The 25,598-nt window shown below is 45.2% G+C and overlaps 1 protein-coding gene across 1 annotated transcript in view; it reads right to left on the bottom strand.

Moving 5' to 3' along the window:
• CACNA2D4 (calcium voltage-gated channel auxiliary subunit alpha2delta 4) overlaps positions 1-25,598 on the bottom strand; it is a 106,741-nt gene that overhangs the window by 57,600 nt on the left and 23,543 nt on the right. Inside the window, exons 5-18 of the mRNA XM_044228122.1 lie at positions 24,446-24,506; positions 23,628-23,778; positions 21,668-21,742; positions 20,696-20,785; positions 20,470-20,583; positions 19,891-19,969; positions 19,141-19,274; positions 17,643-17,720; positions 16,773-16,853; positions 16,147-16,221; positions 12,762-12,848; positions 12,126-12,197; positions 2,887-2,948; positions 1,746-1,813 (exon numbers count right to left, since the gene is read on the bottom strand). Coding sequence (XP_044084057.1) covers positions 1,746-1,813; positions 2,887-2,948; positions 12,126-12,197; positions 12,762-12,848; positions 16,147-16,221; positions 16,773-16,853; positions 17,643-17,720; positions 19,141-19,274; positions 19,891-19,969; positions 20,470-20,583; positions 20,696-20,785; positions 21,668-21,742; positions 23,628-23,778; positions 24,446-24,506 — 1,227 coding nt within the window. The remainder of the gene's footprint in view (positions 1-1,745; positions 1,814-2,886; positions 2,949-12,125; positions 12,198-12,761; positions 12,849-16,146; positions 16,222-16,772; positions 16,854-17,642; positions 17,721-19,140; positions 19,275-19,890; positions 19,970-20,469; positions 20,584-20,695; positions 20,786-21,667; positions 21,743-23,627; positions 23,779-24,445; positions 24,507-25,598) is intronic.

The following is a 25,598-nucleotide window of genomic DNA, read 5'->3' on the forward strand; positions in this document are numbered from 1 at the left end:
TCCTGAAATGCTTTTTCTTTCCATTGCTTCATGTCCAAATCTCACCTATTAGGTTCTCTCTGAAAGGAGCTAATACTTTGAAACCCGTGATTTTTGGTTTCAATGGTTTCATTGTACCCAACTGAGCTGAATGGCCTATTGAAAGGAAAGCCAGAGATGGGCCATGTACGTTTTGTGTAATCTCTGTAGCCTCATGCTACCCCTGCACCAGCTGTGTGCTCGTTATGTGTTTGTGGATTGAATAAGTGAAGAACAAAGGCCCTACAGAGCACCTACTAAGTCCTCAAGAAGGTGGTGTGGATGTCCAGGGAGTTTGGTCATTTTGGGGACAATGGGAGACCGAGAAGGAGAGACGTCCAACATCACAGATGTTGTTGTGAAAGAGCAAATGCAGGGATCAGGATCACATGGGAGCACGGGTCTGGGCACAGGGGTCTACCAGGGACAGCTCCCAGAAAAGCGACATCTATATTTGGACGTGAAGAGTGGGTCCAAACTTAGATGGGATGAGAGGGTGGGCCCTGGAGAGGAGAGCTTTTCAAGGGAGAGCACAGCACATGGGAAGACCTTGAAGCTTAGTGCGTGGGGAAATGACCCCCCCCCCCAAAATTCAGAAGGCCACTGAAGGTCCTTTAGCAGTGACACAATGTGATCTGGCATTTCTAAATAGGTTCCTCTGGCAGAGATTTACAGGAAGGGAGAGGTGGGAGACCAGTTGGAGGCTGCTGTGACCGTTCAGGAGAGAGGTGACAATGACGGGTGGCAGAGAGATGGACGGATGAGATGCACTCAAGAGATGGTGAGGGAAGAATGGACAGAATTTGGCCATTAGAACTGTGGCCCCACTGTCTCAAGACTTCCCGAGACATCCCTGAGCCCTGGTATTGGTTTTGTGCTCTCAAGGTGCTCAGGCAGCTGGAAGTCAAGAGCACACTGGGTTAGGGAGAGTGGGGCCCTTCTCTCCCATCCTCCCCCCGACCCTGGTTTCTCACGGCCCCTCTCAGTTCATGTCTTGTAAGCTTCCTGTTATGGGTTGAGCTGTGTCCCCTGAAAAGATATGTTGAAGTATGAACCCCAGTCTTTGTGAATGTGACTCTATTTGAAAATGGGGTCTCGGCACATGTAGTCAAGAAGATGAAGCCTTTAGGGTGGGCTCCAACCCGGGATGCCTGGTGTCCTTCTACAAGGCTAAATTAGTGACCCACAGAGGGAGAAACCCTGTGATGAGGACAAAGGCTGCAAGTCAAGGAATGCCTGGGGCTTCCAGGAGCTAGCGAGGCCAGGAAGGATCCTGCCCCGGAGGGGTCAGAGTGGGCAGATTTCTAGAACTGCAAGAGAACTCATTTCTGGTTTTTAAGCCCGCCAGTTTGCAGTGCTTTGGTGTGGCCGTCCTAGCCAGCTTCTGTGGATTTGCTTCTTTGCTCTTCCCCACCTCCTCTGTCATGCCCTCTGACAGGTGAAGTCCAGCTTTGTCCAGAGAAACACCTCCCCTCGAGGCCCTCCTGCTCTGGTCCAGCAAAGCTTTCCACGAGGGCTAGTCCTAGGCTGTGTTGAGTTTGACAAAAGACCCACAGATCCTGCACAACCTGCGGATCCCCTCCTGGTTAGGCAGCCCTGCTCCGAGAGTCGCTCTCAAGTCCCGGACCTGGGAGCCTTCGGCTCTGCGCCGGGTTGGCCCTGCTCAGTGCCCTGGGAGAATCTGCATTTCCCTCTACGCTGCCCATCAGTACTTGCCACAGACCCACCGTCTTCCACAGATGTGTTCCCCAGGAGGATGTATTCTCCGTGGCCCCGGGACAGCACCACTCCCAGGCTGTGGGGAGAACAGAAAACAAGCATGTTCAGCGACAGCAAGAGCCAAGAGGCACCCGGCCCACCTCCCTCCTTACAGTCACTTGAGGTTTGTGAGCTTTCTGCCCCGACAAGTGGCCTGAAGGACAAGATTTTGCCCTTGGCTTTGCAGGTTGTCCCCTCTAGAACTGTTCTATTCTTTTCATCGGCCTTTCTTCCTGAGAAGGACCCTGTACGTTCTCTAGGACAGGAGACCCCTTGGCTCCCATTTTAGTCAAGAGTCATCCCAGAGCTTTCAGGGACCTCCTGAATTGTGAGAGGTTTCTGTGTCCCACGGGGTTCCACAAACAGGAGAGCCCTTTCCTGCCTGGTGAATCCCACAATGCCGTCCTCTCTATCCTGGTAGAATACTGCTTTTAATATTTGCTGAACATCTGAATCACTTGGGGAGCTCTAAAAGATACTAGTGCTGGGGCCCCACCCCAGAAACTCTGAGTCTACTGATTTGGGGCATTGGCAACTTTGCAAAACTCCTCAGGTATCCTAATGAGCAGTCTAGGCTGAGCAGGAGAGAAATGAGAAATGAGGCAATTCAGAGATACAGTCTACTTGTTTACTAATCTGTATGACTCCTCAAGTTGAATACGAGTTGGAAGGAACCTAAGACAATTTCAAATTCCATCTTTCATCTTACCATTGCTTACATTGCATCGCTTTAAGATCCTCTGTCCTCACCGACCACAAAGAAAGAGCTACTATTTCCTTTTACAAGGGCCTCCTTCTACAGGCAAGAATTGAAGGCCAAGTGCAGTTGAGTACCTTAACTAGGGTCACACAGCCTGCTGGAGGTGGGCTTGGGACCCAGCCCAGGCAGTCTGGCTCCACCCTTGCACAGAAGGATTCACCCGCAGAGTGCATCTAGATCTTGTTTCCTGCAGGCAAACCTGTTTTTTTTTTGGGGGGGGGGTTACCACAAAAATTGCCAACTAAATTGAAATAAACTCATTACCCTGATGGGAGAGCTCTGCCCTGAGTGGTGGGTATTTACATTCCAACCACTGCTCCCCCTTCCACACAAAACGGGGGCCCCCTCACCTGAAAGGTGTGTCACTGATGTCTGTGAAGAAGTAATCGTTGGTCAGGAAAAGAACTCTCTTCTACAAGAAAGAAGGAAAAAGGGTGTTTGCTAGGGAGAGGAAGGCCTGATCACGACTCCCACCTCCTTATCGAATGCCTTGGGGTTTCATCGCCTCTGTGCCTCTTCCCTCACCTCCGAACCCTCACCTCTGACCCCTCACCTCCAACTGCCAAGGACGTGCCTTACCTTGTTGATGCCACAGGCAAGACTGTCCAACAGGCCCAGCAAGCTGCGGCCACGGGGGCTGCCTGACGAAGGGACAGCATGTGCTGTCCCAGAAAGTGGACGCCAGCCACGTGCGGCTATCGCTTGAAACGTGCGACTGGGGCACTGAAGTTTTATGTTTTAGATAACTGAGTGAAGATACATTGAAATTTAGATAGCCAATGTGGCTAGTGGCTACTGTATCGGGCCGTGCAGGATGGCGTGGATAGCAACACTGGGGCTCACATGGGACCGCCAGCTGGTATATGACCCACCTACAACCTCCCCCTTTCTGGAATACAACCAAGGGGGAGGGGGCAGTGGTCCCTCCACGAAACCCCTTCTAGCGCCACATGCCCCTTTCACAAAGTCCTTTTCCTTGCAAAGCTGCCATATTTTGGGCTTCAGCTGAATTTGTGGAAGTGAGGGCATCAGAGAAGGCAGAGTGGGGGTTGGGCACCTGACGATGGGGACTGAAGGCCAGCTCGGCCACTTCCAGGCTGTGTGATCTCGGATGAGTGACTTCACAGCTCTGAGCATTAGAGCGCTTGCTCGTAAGTCAGGACTGACCACAGCACCCGGCAGTGCCTAAGGTTGCTATGAGGTTGTGAGTGTTTTTCACAGATGGGTGTGGGCCCAGGGAAGAGCTGGGTTTGCTCTGGGCTCTGAAGTTCTGTGGAAGGTCCTATCTGCTTATGCCACTGGGAAAGCTGTGGGCTGTGGTTGCCTCCAGAGCTGTTCTTATTCCCTTTACTTCTTCCTGGCTTCTCTTTCATTTTGGAAATGAGAGAAAGATGTGAGAAGGGGACACCGCGGGAGTGGGGTGACACAGAAAGGTTTGTTTCTATAGGAAACCGGTTTTAGACTAAACCCGAAAGAACTGTTCTCCAGCTCTGGCCTCATCCCACGGGCTGCCCTCCTGCTTCCTCTGCCTCTGTCAGCTCCTCTCTGCAGTCTCCCTCCCTTCCAGCCGTCCTGGGCAGTCGGGATGGGAGCCAGCGGGACTGTGATGACCTTGGGAGCCCTGCCTTCCAAAGTGGGGCTGCCTTGAGTGTCTAAACTGATGATCTCTTTAATTTTTCCTTTTTTTTCACTTATTAAAGAAAAAGGCAAAATGCATGGATCTTTAGTATGTTCTTCCAGTAGTTTTGATAAATGTGTACAGCCATGTAGTTACCTCCCCAATCAAGATATGGAGTGTTTGTCCCCAGAAAGTCTCTCTGCCTCCTTCCCGTCCAGCCTCACCCACCCTCCAAGGGTCAACTCTGTTCTGAATTCTACGGCCTTAGATTATGTTGGACTGTTCTCACGGTGTGTGCTTCTTTGGGTCTGGCTTCTTCTGCACAACATAATGTCTTTAAAATCCATTGGTGTTGCGTGTGTCCGCAGTGTGTTTCCTTCTGTTGCCTAGGGGTGCGCTGATGTGTGGGACACTAGCTTGCCTTTGCACTCTCCTATCGATCAGTCCCTTAAATTTTAGCAGAAGGTATGGAACGGAATCTGGTTGCAGTTTGAGTTTGCATTTCCTTGATGACGGATGACGCATGTTTTCATGTGTATATCTTCGTTTGGGAAGGTTCTGCTCAAGTATTTTGCCCATTTTTTTATTGGGTTGTTAGTCTTTTTGTTAACAATCTGTAGGAGCTCTTTATGTATTCTGCACACAGTCTGGGCCTTACTTTTTCATTTTCTTAATGGTGTCTTTTAATGAGCAGAGCTTACTTCTTTTGATGAGGTTCAGTATATCACATTTTATGTTTGGTGCTCTTAGCGTTTTGTCTAAGAAATCTTTGGATAACTTCAGGTGATAAAGATTTTCTATGTTTTCTTGTAGAAGACTTTCAGTTGTAGCTTTTACCCTGAAGACTAGAATCGATCTCCAATTAATTTTTCTATGTGGTGTGAGATATGGCTCACCATTTATTTTCTTCATACATTTTATACAGTAGGTTCAGCACCATTTGTTAAAAGTACTTTCCTTCCTCCATCGATCCGACAAGCTGTCTTTGTTGAAACTCAGTTGATAATATGAGAGTTTATTCCAAGATTCTCCATCCTTTTGTCTATTCTTGCATCACTACCCCCTGCTTGGCTGCTGTAGCTTTAGAGTCAACTTTGAAACCCTGTAGTACGAATCATCCAAATTTGTTCTTGTCTGGGCATTTTAGGTCCTTTGTAGTTGCATGTAAATTTTAGAATTACTTCCTCCTGAAGTCTGTTTACATTTTGATATGTGGGCACCTGGGTGGCTCAGTGGGTTAAGCCTTCAGCTCAGGTCATGGTCTCAGGGTCCTGGGATCGAGCCTCACATCAGGCTCTCTGCTCAGCAAGGACCCTGCTTCCTCTTCTCTCTCTGCCTGCCTTTCTGTCTACTTGTGATCTCTGTCTGTCAAATAAATAAATAATCCTTGAAAAACCTCATTTAAATTTTGATATGGGATTATGTTGGATCTACACATTAGTTTAGAGAAAATGGATGGCATGGCAATATTGGTAACAACTTGTAAACATGATTATATTTTTCTACTCATTTAATTTATTTTGACATTCTTTCTGTAATGTTATGTAGTTTTCAGTGCAGAGATCATTTATGACTTTGTTAAATTTATTCCTAAGTATTTTATGTTGTTTGAGACTATTGAAATTGGAACTTAAAAATAATTTATTTCCAATCATTTGTTGACAATTAGAAATAAATAAATAAATAAATAATACAATTTATTTTTATAGTATTGGACAATTGAAAATATATATGTATATATACATATATATGTGTATATATATTTATTTTATGTGTGTGTGTGTGTGTGTGTGTGTGTATATATATATATATATATATATATATAACATACAATTGATTTTTATAGTATTGACCTTGGTTCTGTCAACTTGCTAAATTTACCTGTTAGTTGTATTGCAGATTCTAGGAATTTTCTACGTAAACCATCATCTCATCTGTAAATCCAGACAGTTTTTACCTCTTCCTTTCTAATTTTTGTGCCTTTTATTTTGTCTCCTTGCCTTTGGCAAGGATAAGTCCTGGCAGGGTCCAGTGCAAAGTTGAACAGAGGTGGTGAAAGCAGGCATCCTTCTCTTGTTCACATTTTTAGGGAGGAAGTATTTAATATTCCATTACTTAAAGTTAGCCTTTTCATAAATGCCTTTCATCAGATTGAAGAAATTTCCTTTTGTTTTCAGTTAAATTTTGTCAAACACTTTTTTAGCATCTATTGAGATGACCATATGGCGTTTCTCTCTTACTCTGATAATGTAATGAATTACATTGATTGACTTTTTTGAATGTCAGATTAGCCTTCCATTCTTGGGATAACCCCACCATGTGCTATTGTTGTCATGCATCTTTTACTTCTGTATGTTATAAGCCCTGTATGTATGTTATACAAGGTCAAAATTTTTGTCTAACATAGATATTTTTTGAGCAATTAAAAAAAATAAAGTCATATTAATATGCTCATTTACCATTTCCAGAGCCATTTGTTTCCTCATGTAGATCTGAATTTCCATCTGTGTCATTTTTCTTCAGCATGAAGGACTTCCATAAGCATTTCTTATAGTGCAGGTCTGACAGTGATAAACTCTGTTGTATTTTTTTATAAGAAAATGTCTAAATACACATCTTGTTGGAAGGATATTTTCTCCATACATAGACTTTTGGGTTGACAGTTTTTTCTTCCTTTGGCATTAAAATTTTTTATTTTATTGTTTTTGATGAGAAGTCAGCCATCATTCTATTATTGTTTCCCTCTAGCTTCTTTTAAGATTTTCCAGCGCAGGTGTATTATGGTGAGCCTAGCTGTGGCTTCTTTTTCTTTTTATCATGCTTGAGGTTTGCTGAAATTTTTATATCTGTTGGGTGATGTTTTTCACAATAGTCAGGATATTTGGGGCATTATTTTTTCAAATACTTTCTGTTCCATTCCTTCTGCCTTCTTCTGGGACTCCAAGGACATATGTCAGACTATAGATAACTGAGGGAGAATTTTTTTTCAAAAATTTTTTCAAAATTTTCTTTGTTCTTCAGAATGGATAATTTCTATTTATCTGTCTTCAAATTCACTGTCACGTTTTCCTCCAATCTGCTGATAAGCCATCCAGTGTAAAAATTTCATTTCAGATATTGTACTTGTCAGTTTTAGAATTTCCACTTGGTTCTTGTGGTGGTTTTATACTGTGTCAAATTAACAAAGCTGGAACTACATTTCCAGACTCACTTCCCTGTCTGGTTCCAAAATAGGCCTGCTCAAAGAGATTTTCATGAGGTTTATAAGGCAGAAGTGAAGCAGCACCATTTTACATGCTACAGGTAAGTCTAACATATCAAGCACTTGCAACTTGCTCCAGCTGTTGGCTCACCTTCTTGGCGTGGGGCAGCAGCCAGAATCAAAACTTCCCCAGCTGCCACTAGACCTCCTTCTTCAGTTTCCCTGAGATCGGAGCCTGGTGATTGTCTGGCTCCATGTGAAAGGCACTTGCTCTTTCTTGGAGATTACCCACACCATTGTGATAATTGTGATTGGAGGTAGTAAGAGACAGGTGTGGGTTTTAGCTGTCTTCAGGGTTCCTATTTTTCCTCATAGGTTTCAGTTTCTTCTTGTTTTCTTTTGCATTCCATCCACCTTTCCTTTTAAACTGCTGACCCTACTGACCTATGATGACCTCACGCTCACCACTCAATGCAGAGACACCAGTCTCACAGACTTCTCTCCCAGAAATGACAGTCTTGTAATGTTTAACTCCTGGAGTAAAGCCCTATATCCATATCACTTGTAGCAGACTTAGTTCTTTGATCAAACCCCAACCATTTCTCTGCTGAAATTCTCCATCTAGTCACTCATTCTGATCATCTTTTAACTACTTGTGCATATTTATCACACCTGCTTTTAAGTCCTTCTAATTCTGGTCATCTGTAGGTCAGTTTCTAAGACTTTTTTTTTCTCTTGTCTATGTGTTACATTTTCCAGTTGCTTCAAGGGTCTGATAATTTTTATTGCACACTGGCTATTGCAAAGAATAGGCTGGAGATCTTTGTCTTCCTCTGGAGAATGTTGGTTTCTATTTTAATCAGTGGATAAATAATTGGCTGATCACCTTGAGCAAGTGGAGGCTTAGATTTACATTTTTGTTAGGGTGGGTCTGTTTCAACTTTGTCTTTAGGTCTAGAGTGGATCTCCTGGTCTTGGGACATTGTCTTTCCTCCTAAAGTATAGCATCTTCTGTGCTTTCAAAGAAATTCCTGAGCTATTTACCAAGCCTCTTCACTTGGTAACTCCAAAGTGAAGTTTTTGACTCCGACTCCAAACTACCTTCACTACCATAGATAACAGTTGAAATCCTTGTTCTGATTTTAAGCTCTTCAACTGTTGCTTTCTACTGGGTACTCCCCTGTGTATATGTAGTTTACAGTCAGTCAAGAATTTAAGAGGAGTTTGTATACATATGTTAGGGCCAGCCCACCTGTGGATCCCTCATTTCTAGGATGCCTTCCTGCATGTTCAGACATTCTGAGAGCCCGAATTCTATTCTCTGAACTTCAAGGTGGTAATTATAGCTTTCTTCTTGAATCGTAACTCTTTCATTTAAACAGACTGGGGCATGCCCTTCAGAAAAGAAAATCCCACAAAAATGAATATTCAAAAGTTGAAACCTCTTCAACCCTTGTTTCTGCCTGCTTTTGGTCATTTTCATATGCCCTTAAATGTTTGGTTTTTATATTGAGTCTAAATTTATAGTTGTTATGTGCTGGAGGATTAGTCTATTGCAAACTATTCATAGTTTGCAATATGAGTACTGCAATCATTAACTGTGAATCTTTAAAGGCTGAGACAAAAGGAAGAGAGAAGGAGTGGAGGTTTCGTTGAATCCCCATTAAACAGAAAGAGAGGACTGGAGAGGTTTAGAAGATGAGAGTGAAGAGGCATCAGAACAGTCTCCCCCTTTAATAGATTGCCTCCCTTTGCTGTAAAAAACAGTGTGTGAGTGAGTGAATGAGTGTGTGACAAAGAGAGAGAATTAAAAAGAGAGAATTAAAAAGTGCCACAGAGCTCTCTAATCTTGTCCCTCTGAATCCAATGCATAGGGATTTGAAAGCACTAGAGGAACATGGGGCAAAGCTGCCCTAACTACCTGTGCCAGTTGCTGTGTGTGTGTGTGTGTGTGTGTGTGTGTGTGTATCATATGCCCAAGTTAGCAGGGCTAACTTGGAAGAACCTGAAGGCTAGTAAAGAAATCTCCCTCCCTCACTGCTAATTATTTGTTCTAAACTATCAAACAACATGAAAAGGATAAAAAGAGCCTTGGATAAGATGCTCCAGGATATGGTGATTATCTGTTTTTTCTTTTAAGTGTGTCCCAGGACATTTGACCAGGATACTACTGGTGGGTTAGACATTATGACATCGTTTACTGGTTCACATTTTGGGAAAAACAGTCTGTATCCAAATGGCAAATAGGAGGCCTGCAGGCCAAAGCTGGACTCCTTATGAGTTTGAGATCCTTGATATCAGCCCATATAGTGTTTTTAATACTTTTGGAATTAAATGCATAACATTAAAAAATATGGATTCTTAGCTGTCTTCTTTAGATGGTACATGTAACATTTCAGTTCCCAGCATCAGCAGTACCAAGACTTGTCTGTTTCTCTTACTCACATTTCTGAACATGGCCTACCTGGCCCCATAGGTTTTTGACTTTGTGAGTCCTGCTCTAAATCTTGCTGGGTTGCCGTTACTGTTTTGGGAATGCCAACATAGTTGCCTGTCTAGTATTTAGGGGAGAGGGAAAAAGGTCTGAATTGATCTAGGGAAGTAAGGATTCATGTTATATCCCCTAAAGAAAACAACAAAACAGGTCACCACCTTTCAGGATGATAACAGATATTCCCACAATGCTTTAAGAAAGCATTCCTTTGGCTTAGGATTGTAGAGTGTTTCTACTGAGGCACAAGCTTGTGAGGTGAGACAGGCCATTGAACTGAGAGGGCTGGGGTAGACTGGCAGGCAAGAACACGACAGGACTGTCTGCAACTCTTAAAAAGAGAAGACATGTCGGGCAGACAGAGCAATCGGCAAAGAACAAAATGTAGCAACACTGGGGAGGGCGGCATCATAATAGATCAGAGCAGTGAGAGGCTGGATACTGCTGCAGTGGTGTTACAGCTAAACATCCGACACTCACAGTGCAGGTGCAGCAGCTTCTGAGCACGGAAGTAAAGAGAGGAAAGACTAGAGAGTTGAGTTATGATATAATGAGGCAGAGGAAGAAGAAAAGACCATGAATTTTAAAGATGGAAATAGAATTCTAAAGAGACACTCTTGGGAAATCTTTGAGCTAGAGATTGAGTAGAGAATTCAGGGCCACTCCTCCAGAAAAGCTTTATGCATTAGTGATTAAGAGTACGTGGTTTAGAATCAGACACATGTGGGCTTTGCAATTAATCATCTGGGTGACTGGGCAAGCTTTTAGTTTCTCTGAATTTCCTCATCTATGAAATGGGAGTTAGGATAGTACGTACTTCACAGAGCTTTGAATGTTGAGGAGATACTTACAAAGTGCTGAGTCCAGTTTCTAATAAACGTTAGCTACCGTTAGTAGTAGTAGTAATAGTAATTATAGTAGTCATACCATGAACACCTATGTGTTCACATCTCCCTCATAATTGTGGTCAGCATCACCCAAGAGCTTTTGTTAAATTACAGTTCAACCTTGGTGTTTTATTAGCAGCAACGAACACATTCAGCAGCACATATACTAAAATATCAAAGGGATGAGCAGAAATTTGAGGAGAGGTTCAGACTGGATCTGGTTAGAACTCTCTCTTGGTGGCTCTGAGAAGCATGAAGGCAACATGAGAACACAGGGCACTGGGAGGAAAGGATGGAGGACACACAGTGCCAACTTCATAAGCTGGTCTGAATTACATATAGTATAGCCATACTTCAATCTGTCTGGAATTTGCCTTTCGCCATGTGCATGTTAAAATTTTCACTATAGCTACCTTAAATGCTTTGGCAGGGCTGGGTTAGGGAAGAGCTCCCTTGTGCATTTATATGCAGGAGTCTGTTGGGATAAAAGTGGAACTGCATGGAAGAAACCTCTACTTTTTTTGGATTAGAGGAAGGAGCTTCTGTAACTTGTGGCCTGACATCACTGATGTTGCCCAGTTTGCCTAATGGAGGCCCTTCCCAGTCCAGAGCTTATAAAAAGCAGGCAGATGCCACATAAATCAGATACTGGTCCCAGGGAAAGTCAGCCCATGTGTCTAAAGGGAATGCAATGAATTGCTTTTCCTTTCCAATGCTTTCTTGTTTGGCTTCCATGGAGGTTTGTGTTTGTGGAAGAACTTGGGTCTAATTGTTGCAGACAGATGCCTGTGTTCTTTTAGCTGAGGCAGATGGGCAACAAGAGGAGGAGGTGGGGGTGGTTGTGAGGGAGGAGGTGACATTTGTAAATATGTCAAGGGACAATGCAAATTCAGCATAAATGCAGTGGAACCTTTTAAATGAGAAGATGAAATGATCTTTTATAAATGATGCACCGATCTGGGAAGATAGCAATGGCATCAGTGAAGGCATTGATTCTTGACCATCTGTAGTGACAGTGGATTATTTTTAACCTCTTCCCATATAACATGATTAACAAGAGTTGCTAACAATTTGCAAAATTAACTATCACTTTCCCTCCTTCCATTATAAACAAAAAAAGGGCCGCATAGCAGGCAGCAGTAGGAAGAAAGAAGAGTTGTAAATGCCTTGAGCTAACCTACTGCTCAGTAGTCTCAAAAGAACTGACCAGATCTTGGCCAAATGTTTCTCTGGGGTTGATGCACACTTTGATCTACTGTCTACAACAAACACTCAAGTCTTAAGCTCTAGTTCAGGTAGGCTCAAATCCCTTCTGACCACCCCAAACCTCAGTCAGTCGGGATGCTGCCTTCCTGGAACCAGACCCTGGTTCTTTCCTTTGAGCATCTTACCCCTTTGTCCAGTGGAACCTTCACGTCCATAGAGAGAGAACCTGTTTCCCCATTGATCATGGCTGTTCTGAGCTTCAAGAGGAAAGATAATGGTATTAGTCCCCTGGCTCACACTGGAGGGTAGAAGGCACTGAGCTTTATTGACCAGACTGCAGGTGATCCTTAGGAATATTTCCAGCTCTTCCCTCTTTCCTTTAAGCAGAATACCAGGAGGGAGTATCGACCTGATTCTAGCTAGTTTCATTTAGCTTATAATTCCAGATCTTCACCAAAATAATGCTCCCAAGTACCCTGATGTATGAGAGAACATGGTGCCATAATACTGAGACATAATTTCCTCTAGAATGAGTACTGACCACCCTCCCCAAATCAGACTGAAACACCACTGGAACTCAACCTCTGTGGCTTATAGACATGGCTCCTTCCACCTTAGCCCTTCCTGAGACTCAGGAAGATACTATTACATTGTTATAGTTGTTGGAAGGATTGCCCATTACGGAAACTGCTTCTGGTTTGGGATTGGAAAGCCTCCCCTGAGAGGAAGAGAGTGGGCCCAGAGCTCACGGCCCCGCAGCTGGCTTCTGTGCTGGCTATGGAGCCACACTCGCTCCTCCTTCCTCTGCTTTCCCTACTCACGGTTTCTGCTTGGTCTTCCCACTCCACTTCAGAGAGATCCACGCTGTTGTAGTTTGGTTTGGGTTTCAGTTTCTTCCCCTCTCTGTACTGGAGTGGGCAGATTGGGGAGAAAGATGTGAGGTGAAGCACGAGGCCCTCCTCAACTTTCATCTCTTCTCTGAAGCCTTACAGATATTTTCATCAAATCAAAGAATCTCAGGGATTCCTGAAGGTTATCTGGGCCACCCTTCTGCCTGAGGCAACATTTCCCTTCCTAACATTTGTGACAGATCATCTCATGGACTCTGAGTATTTCCCATGGTGAGGAGCTCCCTATTTTGTGAGTCAACTTGTCGTAGTTTGGACAGCTCTAATCATTAGGAAGCTCTTCCCCATACAGAGCTCAAGTCTGGGCCCCCTGTTACTTTTACCCATTGGCCTTATTCTTTCCCTGGAGCTACACTGGGCGTTTTCCACCTGATGGCTGTTGAGGTTTTTGAAGGTGTTTGTTATTCCTGACTACCCCTCTCCAAGCTAAATGCTCACAGGTTGCAGATGCCTCAACTCCCTCTGAATGGGCTCTACATTGTCAATGTCACTCCCAGAATGGAGTGCCCAGAATGAACGTCAGTATTTCAGATGGGGTTCCGACCAGTGTGGTGTGTGCGTGCGACCTTCGTGGGCCACAATATCATATGGCTTTGCCTGCTACCTCTGATTCAGCTGGATTTCCAGGACAGCTACACTGCCCAGACAGCCAAAATTGAGTTCTCAGTCACTTAAGTGCCCTTGGCTTTCCTTGCATGGTACACTGTTAAACTACATCTTTTCAATACTATGCTTGAACATTGACTATTTTGCAGAGCTTTCCATGCATCCTAATATATTTATCTTGTTAGTTTCAGCCCATTGTTTAGAAGAGTACTTTCTGAATACGAATTTTCTCCTTTAATGTATTATCCATACCTTCCAGACTTTGTGTCATCTGGTTTCTGTGTTTTGTCTTGTTGATAGAATTCTTTTTTTTTTAATATTTTATTCATTTATTTGACACAGAGAGAGAGAGATCACAAGTAGGCAGAGGCAGGCAAAGAGAGAGGTGGAAGCAGGCTCCCTGCTGAGCAGAGTCTGATGCGGGGCTCGATCCCAGGACTCTGGGATCATGACCTGAGCCGAAGGCAGAGGCCTTAACCCACTGAGCCACCCAGGCGCCCCTGTTGATAGAATTCTTGAATGGGACAAAGCCAAGGACAGACAGATTCTGTAGCGCCTAATGAAGCCTCCCTTTAGCTCAACACAGAGCCATTCATCAAGTCTTTGAATGTTATTATTTCCTGGCCCTACCTTCCCTCCCTCCCTCCCTCTCTGCTACCAAGACAGATTATCGTCAAGTTATCTGCCACTAGGTTGGCAGCACTTCCCAGCTTTAGTTTAATAATAGATAAAAAAAGGAAAGGGATGGTTTATTATCAGGATAAATTAAGAATTAATCAGAGGGTCTACTTTTAGCAGAATGAGGCCCCCAAAGATGCTCAAATGGTTGAAGTCCCCTATCACTCTGTATTGTGCTTCTGCCTGTTTTTATTTCTTTCCAGAAATTGTCACCCTCATTTCTTGCCTCTCTAGGAGGTCTGCACTATAACTGACACAGCAGTATTGTCCTTTCCTCCTCACCCACCCTTGGATGACATTCCATTCCTGGTCTTGCTGAGGCCTGTGCTCTTGACAAACAGCACTGCCTTACCATCTTTTATATCGACTCTCTTTCTTTTGAGTAAGGTGCAATATTCTGCATCATTGCTATTGTCTTATTCCTCATAATACTTGAAAGATCATCTCTAGCTCCTCTTGTTCAAACCATAATTCCACTTTGTATAACGGCTTATACTTCGAGCTCCAATGGAAAGATCTCAGGCCAACAGTACAGCTCTTGACCCTCTGTCGGTTTATTACTAGGCATATCCTCTATTACTTTTCTTTTTTAAACTTAAGTATTGTTCTCCTTAATACCTATCACAAACTGATAGTGTTTCTTTAGGAAGCTCATTATGTTGGCTTTACATAGTGACGTTTGTCATATGATAATGATCTACACAGTATTTTTCTCTAATTGTTTCATTTGTGTAAGTCTATTTGGGTATAACTTTTTTCCTTAATTAGACTATTACCTTCTGTTTATAGCATTCTCAGAGTGTTATAAGGTCAGCCACCCAGTAGGTCCACAGTATCAATTGATTAGTTGGAGTCTTATATTCATCTAGATTATAGAGTTGTTGACAGGTGAGTTTCTGACCAGTGCCCTTTAATTTTACAAGTCAGCTCCATGATTGACCTTTTTCTCCCCTAGTGAGTCATTTTGTTGCCATTGGGGCTACCTCCTACAGAACCCACTGGTACCAGTCAGTGACCCATTTTGGTTCAGATGCTTGAATTGGGAAGATAACACGGCTTCTAGTGTGCCCCGATCTCTCTACTATGAACCTCTACAGTTTGCCTTAAATAGCTCAATCAGTTGCTTTATGAACATTCAGTATCTATCTGAACCAAACTGGAATGACACGTGATTTGGCTGTTTTCTCCAAATGGCAACTGGAGCAGATGAGCCCCTTAGTAAGTTCTCACAAATTTACTCTGCTAGCTACTTTCTTCAGCTGCCATCTCAATTCAGAGTGAGACTGAAAGGGGAAACAGCTAAGGTTCCTGTAACTTCCCTCCCTCTGCTGGTCCCAGCACTCCCACTGAGAAGTATGGTTACTACTGTCATCAATAGTGGCCAAGTACCATGACCAGAGGCAGCAGGGAGCTCCAAGTCTTGGAGGTAGAAGCTTTAGATAAAATGACGCAACTTTCTCTCTTGGCTCTCAGTTGTTCAGTCGATTGCATATGAAAATGCCCCAAGCCCCTCTATTAGTATGGAGGGAGCCAGGAGGGAAGCAGGAGCACTCGGGAACATATCCCAAGACAAACTCAAGGAGTCATAGCTCTGCTGTCCCACCTCTCATGTGACTCTTTCCTTGCCATTATTGTTGTTAACTCAATGTTCACACTTCCTCATGTGGGGACCCTGAAGGTCTGATGATACCACTGTCAGGCTCCAAGAGGAGTGTGGTGTGACTGAGGCAGTGACAGGAACATAAGTGTCTTGTCCTTCAGGGAAAACTGTACATTTCATTACATGCCCTCTGGTCTGTTCATCAATCAGTTCATGAATTTTTGCTTTGTCTTTCCTGCTAGATTATAAACAATTTGAAGACAAGGATGATGACTTAAGTTTTTTTTCTTATATTACCCTTTGTTTGGGTTCTTAAATGGAGCCCAGTGTGTGCTCATTGTTTTAACTATTCTTATGAACTATCTCCAGATCCCATAGAGTTAAGATCCCAATGCAAATAAGATCTGTACCTACCAGGGGTCGGAGATCAGGATGTGAGAGAATATAGCCGTTGTTGGTGTTCAAAAAGGCATATCCATGCACTCCGAGCTGCCAAAACAACAGGGATTAAGGGGCATCAGACCTGCTGTTTGAGCTGGAGAACTGGAGCTAGCAAACGGCCAGGCTGCAGGACCATTAAAGATGACAGCTCACAGTGGTGAGGTTCTCAAATAGGAATATTAACAGGGCCAGCACCATGCTACTAGCCATGAAGTTTGATTTTTTTCCTAAATTCTACTGTTTATAGCAGCTGTAATGATGCATATCATTACTTGACTTTTTTCCCACCACATGTTCTAGGTGCTTTGATGATGTAATCTCACATGTTTTCCAAACAGGACTGCATGGCATGGAGGAGCAGATAGAAAAACCAAGGCACAGAAGGCCACAGAACGAGTCAGAGCTGGTGGTGACAAAGGGTCTCAGAAGTCCAAACCATTGCTCCCATGCTCAGTGCCTGCACTTCCCTGGCGGTGGGATGGCAGGGCCCCATCCCAGCTCTGAGCTTGGCTACATTGCCTGCAGAGAGGCTCTGGAGCTGGGTAAAGCAGCTCCAAGGGAGTCTGTGATCTCCACTCAGGCATCTGATCCAGGCTCACCTTGTAACGGGGTGCCAGCTTCATCAGCTCCCTCAGGGCCACATCAGAGCCCACCACACCCAAAAGAATGCCGTGGGATCGCTGGAAAGAAAAACATCAGGGTCAGGGGGACCTGGCTTCCTTATGCACAGGATCAGACTGGACCATCAGCTTTCCCAGAGCCTAGAAGAGGAAGCAAGCTGCTCAGGCCTTATATGACCCTTCTTCTGCAATTGGATTTTAGGCTGAGCTCTTTGGAATAAACATCTAGAACCTACCAGAAGAGGTCCCAGGAGTAATCTCAGCTGCTGGGAAGATTAATTTCCAGTATTAATATTTAAATTGTAATATTTAAAAGAAATACAAAATTGAATGAAATATTAATTTTCATAGCTGAAGCTGAAGTATCAAAATCCCAGGGACCATAACCTATGGACGCTCTGAAACACACAATGCCTATAAGGAAACATTTTCTAACCAGAGGAAGGATGGAAGTTTCTAGAAATTCCCTCACCAGAGGCCTTTACCAACAAATTAGAGGCCGCCCAAACTGGTAGGTTAAGTGTTATTTTGCCAGAAGGTTGGCAAGGGAACCTTTCTAGCCTTATATCTCAGGACGGTGGTTACAAGTTCAGAGTACTAGGACAACTCCAAACCGGCTAAACAGAATCACAGGGGAAGGTTTGGGAAATACAGACACCACACCACTTTCCCTCCTCACCCCTTCCCAACCAAGAGAGTCTGGTATAGCTGGTTGGGCATTGGGCATGGAATCTGAATATGAAAGAGGGCCCTGATATGTAACCAAGTCAAGAACCATTTGTCTAAAGAGGCCAGCCCATGGCCCCAAATTCTATCCCTGTTGCAGCTTCTCAGAGGGTGGCCACTCACTGTTTCATTCTTTTTGCTGAAGACTGGCATGGCCACAGTGGTGAGGAGCATCATGTTCTGGGCCTGCGAAGGGGAGAGCTGTCAAGGAGGAAAGAGAAAAGGACAGAGAGTTCAGAGTCCATAGTGTGGAGGACCCAGAGTCACCCGTGTGGACTACCACTGAAGTGTCACCTTCCAACAGGAGGAAAAAGCCACATGTGAGGTTCCCCTTCTCTGCAAAAGGAGGGCTGGCAGTAATGCTGAAGGAGAGAGGTTGGATGGAGAGGGAATCAAGACGATGTCACTTAGCAACAACTGTCCTAAACCAGGGCAAGTGTCACAGCCCCAGAGCCCACAACTCCCAAACATGCTCATGAAGTCCTCTATCTCAAGCATGCCAAGGAAGAGCGTGAGCTCGGGGAACAAACCCGTCTTGCACAGACCCGGAAATCTCTGCCATGGACACAAGGTTGGCAGACACAACAGTCCAGTCCAGTTAAGAGGGAGAAGGACTGACACTGAGCCACCTACAAACGCAAGGGCACGCATGGGGAAGCACAGCTCAAGGGGAGGCTACAACGTAGTTGTAGCTGATCATAGAGTCACTCCTAACGCCCATGAGGCAGACCCACAACCTCTTCCTCACTGAGAAAGTCAGAGCCATGTCATTCCCCACCTCTGAGATGGCCCTCCTTCCCAACTGCCTCATCTTACTGTGTGGGCTCCTTCAGCCTCCTTGGAAGCTGCAAGCATCCCACTTTGTTATGAAGACAGGCCCTCACAGGTGCTGTGTGCAGGTGTGTTTGATATGTGCACTCGTCATCAGGATCAACCCAATGCTGTGCTGAGCCCCTGGAGTTCTATAGTATTCTTTCCTGGAGAATGAAGAACTTTTAAAAATTGGATATATTCGGGACACCTGGGTGGCTCAGTGGTTTAAAGCCTCTGCCTTCAGCTCAGGTCATGATCCCAGGGTCCTGGGATTGAGCCCCACATTGGGCTCTTTGCTCAATAGGGAGCCTGCTTTCTCTTCTCTCTCCCTGCCTGCCTCTCTGCCTACTTGTGATCTCTATCAAATAAATAAATAAAATCTTTTTAAAAAATTGGATATATTTGACACATAACCTCGTGTTAACTCGAGGTATTGCTTAAGTGTTGCTTTGATACATTTATGCTGTCATATGATTGCCATTGTAGTGATGTGTTTTATATTATGTAATTATAATACAATATTGTCTGTATTCATTACACCATGCATAGATCACTAACCAACAAGGGAAGAGGGAAGGAACAAGTCTGGAGCAGAAGGGCTCTGTCCAGGGAGGGCAGGCTTGAACAGGTCTGCTCACCAGCTCTCCGGGTCTCTGGGGGCAGCATCCAGGCAAGGGTCTTCTAGCAGGCTGAGCCTGTCCACCCCTTAACCCATCTCCTGAGGAGGTATTCTGCTCACCACTCTCCTGACCCAGTAAGTTCCCCTTACTCCTGGGCCCCTAACTCAGAAACAGGGTCAGGCTCCCACCTTGCTGTCCATGTAGGCTTCTGTCCAGATGATGTCATGGTCATGGTTGATGACCATGGGGCGGCTTAGCACGTGCAGGTACTCCATCACATTCTCCTGTGCATCTGCCAGAGTGGAGATCTGCGTGTAGTAGCCTGCAGAGGAGAGGGTGGTGTGGTTTTGGGAAGCTGGGGGCACCACTTGAAATCGGTCTCTGGGGCCCATACACAGTGTTGAATCGAGGGCCCAAGTTGGCATCATGAAGCCCAGGCTTTGGGTTCTGGCCAGAGACAAAATGATGATCACATCCAAAACATTATTCTAAAGAAAATGATGATCCTCTGCTTTTTGTCTGGAAGCAGAACCACAGTAAAGGGGCTTAATTTTGCAACAAGAGGAGCGGAGTCTAGACAAAAGAGAGAACTTACACTGAAACCGTCTAAGTTCTGTCTCACTGTCTGTATTGTGGTTCATATAGACTTTATTTGAAGAGAGAATTTTTGCTTCTGCAAACACTGGATACATAAACTCTCAGTTTCATTTCAGGTGACTTTATGACCTAGAGTTCCCACAGGGGTAATCATGCATTTACTCAGGGTTTCACGGGAGCAATCTACATTTTGTCTAGCTTTTCCCAGGTAAGAAGGAGGGGTGAATACTGTCATCTCAGCACAACACTGCTCCTCTGCAAGGCCCCATGTCAGAGCCATGGCTCAGTACCTTCAACGACTGGACGCAGGCAGCAAGGAGCTCTGCTCACACACCACCCACCTTTGTTGTTGCATGCGATCCACTTCAAGCGGTCAGCGAAAGTCACTTCTCTTCCAATAAGATAAGTGAAAACTCGAACCTAGTCCGCAAGACACAGATGGACTCAGCAGCCACGATCCTGGCTATAAGTAGTGCTAATATTATTTATGTGAGCCTTGGATATCAGGTCAAGCACTTTCCTGACTTGGGACTCTCCACTTTCATCCTATTGACCAGAAAGGATCCTGAGGCCCAGGCAGTGACAGGACTTGCCAGGGCCGTGGTAACATGGGCCAGATCCCGAGGGGAGGGTCACAGCCTGGCAGTGTTCTTCTCAATGCCACACCTGATCTCTCACCCTGCACTCTTTCTTGCAAGAGGCCTCTGTGCCTAGGGTCAGTGTAATTTTGGAACACCAGTCTGAGACATACTATTTGAATAAGATAATGGGTCTAATGGGTAAGAACATTTGAACTCAGGGCAGGCACGGTTTTTTTTTTTTTTTTTTTTGGGCACCAATGGTTATCCCATGCAGGCAGTAGGAGAATATTCCAATTGGCCCCTTCCCCTGCTCCCCTTGACTTCCACCAGAAGAGTAACCTTGCGGTCCGGCCAGTTGTACTTCTCAAACACTGGCTCATAGTCCTCCACGGCCCCATCAGTGATCAGCATGATGGCCTGGTTGCAGAGGCTTCCTTGCTGGGCCTCTTGGAACTGTGTGGGGAAAGGACAGGCACTGGGACTTCAGGCCATCTCCTGCCCTCCCCACACCTCCACCTTGTCTCCCAACCCTTCACTCTCCCCCAGCTTCACCATGTGTAGGTACCTTCTTTAGGATTTGGAAGGCTTCAATCAAGGCTTGGTCCACGACCCCCACACCCTTGACCATCAGCTCATCTACCAGCTGTTTGAAATGCTGTCATGGGTAAGAAATTAGAGGAGAATCAGTGGATCGACAGCCAGGAAACCTTCATCTTTGGCCTTAATTTCAGAGGCTGTTTAGACCTGTTTTCCCAAAACGTGATTGAAGAATCCATCTCTTCAGCTAATTTCATAGCTGGACCCTTACCACAGATGTTTCTCAAATGCCCCCAAGATAAACTGAAGGAGTGTAAATGGCTGGGTACAAACACATTCCTGCTACTGGAAGGAAATTCCAAATGTGAGCCCATCCAGAGCAGGAAGACAGTCCAGGCAGAACTGCTGGGAGCCACTGCCCAGGTTCCCAGGTCCCCAGCACCTTCAGCACCCAGCCCAATGTAACCCAACAATGAGCATTTCACAGGAGAAACCATGGAGGCCACCAGGGGCTCCAGGGTCCCACCTGAGGCTGGGATTCAAGAAGCAACCAAACTCAAATTCTCCAGCCACAGGAAGAAGGATCTGTCATGTGAAAGCTTTTCCTTTGAAAAAAGTTGCTTCAATCCGATGGGTTTGAACTTCTCTTCCTTTTGGGGAATCTCCTTATGACTGATATAGTGGAAAGTCCCACAGAAGAGGCAAAGAGGAGAACTGAGTCTTGGATAACCCACAGAGAGAAAAAGCCGTCCTGAATAAGTGAGATTTCCCTTGGATGGGAGGTCTCTCTTGGCTCACTATTTGCTTCGATAGGCAGGCAGCATATTTATGAAGCAATTTCTTGGGTGTATTTACATGGGTCACTTCTTTGCCCTCTTTCCAAGTGCCATGGAAATAAGGAAAGGGGACCATCAGGTAGTCTGTACATGTGGCTTTCCACCATCCTAATCAGAGCAGGGACTTGGAAGCATCAGGCACTCACCTGATGGGGGACACTCACCTCACGATTGTCTCGATCTGCCTGGACGAGGATCCCTTTAAAACAAGGCTCGATGTAATGGATGTAGTCACTGTACTGCAGGTGCAAAGGGAAGAGGGGACAAGAGAACAATTTGGGTCCATTTGGAAGGTCAGGGCCCAGTGTAAAAACTCAGGCAGCTCACAGATTACGTAGGCACCTGTGTAATATTATCTTGGGATACCCTATGCTTCTGGCAGTTCTTCTGAGCAGAGAGAAGGCAGTACAGAAAACAGTGGGGTCTTAACTCCAAAAGTTCTCCCTCAAAAACTGGTCTTGGGCCATTTTCTCTGGTGGCTGGCTGAGTGATGTCCATCTCCTAGAACACACAGAGAACCTGAAGGTACTGAAAGAAACCCTTGGGTCTTCACCCCTAAGACTACACAAAGTGCCTTCCATGATAATCCCAGAGCTTTCCATGTGCAGACCCCTCCCCTGGGCCTGGGTCTGGAGATTAGGAACTGTGTTCTTTCACCTTTTGCCTTATACTTATGATGAAGATCTTCTAACTTCAATAGGAAACAGGAAGGGAAAAAGATGAATTATTACTGTCCTCTTTTTCTTACTCACTCCACATCCTCATAGTTAAAATTCAAATATTCAAGATGTCTTTAATCTATTTCTGTTTAAGTAAGAGAAGGAGGGGCGCCTGGGTGGCTCAGTTTTTTGAGCAGCCAACTCTTGATTTCAGCTCCAGTCATGGTCTCAGGGTCCAAGCCCACATCAGGTTCCCTCAGCAGGGAGTATGCTTCTCTCTCTCTCTCTCTCAAATAAATAAATAAAATCTTAAAAAAATAAGAGAGGGAGAGAAAGGGGGATGGTGGTGACATGGTCGTAGGAGTGCATGCAAGTTCGAGGGCAAATGTTGGGGTGTTCTGGGGGAACACTGGGAGCAAAGCTTCCCCACCTCTTCTCCCCAGATGGCAGGAGAAGGGTTGGGAGAGAGGTGGGGCAGGCCATGTGGTAGGAGCAGGAGCATACTCGCACTCTGCCTGAGGGGGTCGGACCTGATCCTGTGGCTTTCCTGGCCCTGCTGCAGGTCATGACCAGGGATGGAGATTGGGAGGGTCGGGTCCAGGAAATGATGCAGGCCTCAGGGGAGCAGTTCAGGGATGAGGGGGCCCTTCTCACACCCTGGGATGAACATTTTGAAATTAGATAATTTTGCCTTGGTATTCCTTTACTAGATACATAGATGCCACAGAGGACAAACATTTTCAGCAATGTGGAAAGTTGGTGGGAGAGATTTAGATCAGGTGACCTTCAGAATGATGCCTCCAAGGTGGCAGTCAACTCTGTCTCCTTAGAGGACTGAGCTGGCCTGCTCTTTCATTGCATTCCTAACTCTTATGTTCCCACTTCTTTCTGCTTTTTCCCCTTTCTTTCATTACTTTTCTAGAGCAGAAAGAGTTATCCTCAGGAAGAGTTTTGGTGAAAGCAGGAGCAGGGTTTGCTGGTCCATTTCCAGGCCCCCAAAACCTATACTCCCCTTCTTCTGATACATCTGGATTTGGGTGGGATGAAAGAAGTGGAAGGTCTGGAAATGTAAAAACCCAGAGCCCAAGGCTCACTCATCCAAAGCATAACAGAGAGCCTGTTCCAGAGATGGGTACCAGTCAAGGGCACATGGGTTAGAGTAAGTTAGGTATTTGCTCAGGGCCAGTGTCTCTTAATTATTATTCTCAGATTCATCTGAGAAATTGGTGGAATCTACAGAGTTAGAAAAAATGGATGTGCATGTTTTACACATAATTTCAGAAACTCTGTGGACCTCTTGAAGGCCATCCTTGGTCTGACCTTAGCTTAGAATACCCAGCTTCAGAGGAGAGAATCATCATACAATATGAAGTAGCAAGTGATTGTAGATACAGGTCATTCTAGTGCAGGCAGAGGAAAGGTTTTTTCCTAGGGGAGCTATTCCAGAGCAGGAAGGCACATTTACCGCGATGATGTTAACAAAGTCATTCTCCCCCAGTGTGTCCAGGATGGTGGAGATGGTGTGCTTGGCAATAGTCATGCGCAGCCCCTTCATGCTGCCGCTCGTATCCACCACAATCACTATGTCCTTGGGAGAAGTAGCAGCTTGTATGTACCTTTAGCGGAAAACAAGCACAGTCCAATGATGGGAAAACTAAAGCCAGGGCAGCCACCCGATTGAGTCTCTAATTATTTCTATTTAGAGTCTGGCTCAAGTGTGCCCAAAGTTCAGGTTTGTGATCCATCAGTGCCAGGTTTTATCAGGTCCCATACCCACTCAGCATAGTTCTAAAGCCATTTTGGGGTCAACAGCTGGGAATGTGCACATCTAAAGGGCCTGTCAGGTAGGAGAAAGGTTAAGTCTTGGTGGTAACCCTTATCTTCTTTGTTTTGGACCAGCCGGTATCCTAGAGGGGCAGGCAGCAAGGAGGGGGGATAGCTGGATTGCAGTCTCAGATCCTGTTACAAATCTATCAGAGGAGGAGTGTGGAGGGAGAGGCAAGTCTGGCAGAGGGTTGAGTTAAGTTAGAGACAGCTCAATGTCCTGTGTGGAGGTTTGGGGTAGGAAAGACATATGTGAAGAGTACTGGAGCAAAGGCAGCTGCAGAGGCAAGGAGGAGTGCAGCTGGCAAGTCTTCCTGCTCTTGTGTTGGATTTAGGTTCTATATCCTGAGGCCCCTGGCTAGTGGTAAGGGCCAGGCAGGGACCAGATGAGAACTAGGTGGAACACAAGGGTTGTAAGAGAGATGCCATCATGAGAGACCTCTCCCCTGGAGCTCTTACCAGCCACGATTTCTGCAGTCGAAGGTAATGACTCCATTCTCATCAGGTGTCCATTTGATACCTGTGGAAATAAAGCCTGGTTTTTGCACCAGCTCAATAAAGCTGCTTCAGAGAAATGATTGGGTGATGCTGTCCAGTTTGACCATCCCCAAGGCAGGACTGGCAGTGGGCCTGGGCAGCAGGGTGTGGGACCATTAGATTACACCCTGTAAATTGAGGCAGCAGTCAAGGAGGAAGGCCAGCTTATGGAGGGACACCTACCACCCACACTGCCCAGACCCAGAGTTGGGGTTACTGTCACAGGAAGGACCACCAAATGTGATGCCTGAATCTCCTGTGACTGAACCTCACATAAAATTGTAGAAGGGGAAGCTTGAAGGAGGTATGACTTTTAGCATCCACTACCATCAGCAAAGCATGGACAGAGTGCAATTCTTGCAGGTGCTCTGATCTCCAGCCCACCTACTCAGCTTAATTAAGTTCAAAGGGAGAAGTTATTTGGTTATAAACAGTAAGCTCCTTGAGGTCAGGGATTCCCATTACCTAGCACAGTGTCTGACACAGCACCTAGCAGAATTGATGCTCAATACATGTTTATTACAAGAATGAAAAATGAATGAATGTGTATGAAATGTCTTGCCTTGAGCACTAGCAGAGTGCCAGGATAGATTTTTGTCTTATTTATCTTTTCAGAAACTTGGATAAAGGCACACAAAGCACAGATATTACTGACATGATCCACAACATAATCTCTGTTTGAAAGACTTTAACACTTGTGAATAGAGGGTTCAAGATAAGGAAATGAAAAATAAATGGTGAAATTGTAGTAGGTTATGTATGGGCTAAAAAAAAAAGTAGTAGCAGTATCATGAGTGTCTGGGAGCCCCCAGAGATTGTCCTGTTGCACAGTAGTTAGACTTCAGATGAGATGTACTCGTTGAGGCATTGCTGGTCTCTCAAAGGCAGGAGATGTTTTCAGGGATCATGACCCCCAAATCAGACAAATGAAAGCAGAGTTCTAAGAATGAGGGACAGAGGCCAAGGCCACCAGGAGCCTGGAAGGAAGAAATGGGACCAGAGCATGGTGGCAGCTTGAGTAACAATGGCTGTGATGCAGACCTATAGGCAGCTGAAGAAGTAGGGTCTTCCGGAG

The sequence above is a fragment of the Neovison vison genome, chromosome 12, assembly GCF_020171115.1.
Source record: "Neovison vison isolate M4711 chromosome 12, ASM_NN_V1, whole genome shotgun sequence".
In the NCBI taxonomy this organism is placed as follows: Eukaryota; Metazoa; Chordata; class Mammalia; order Carnivora; family Mustelidae; genus Neogale; species Neogale vison.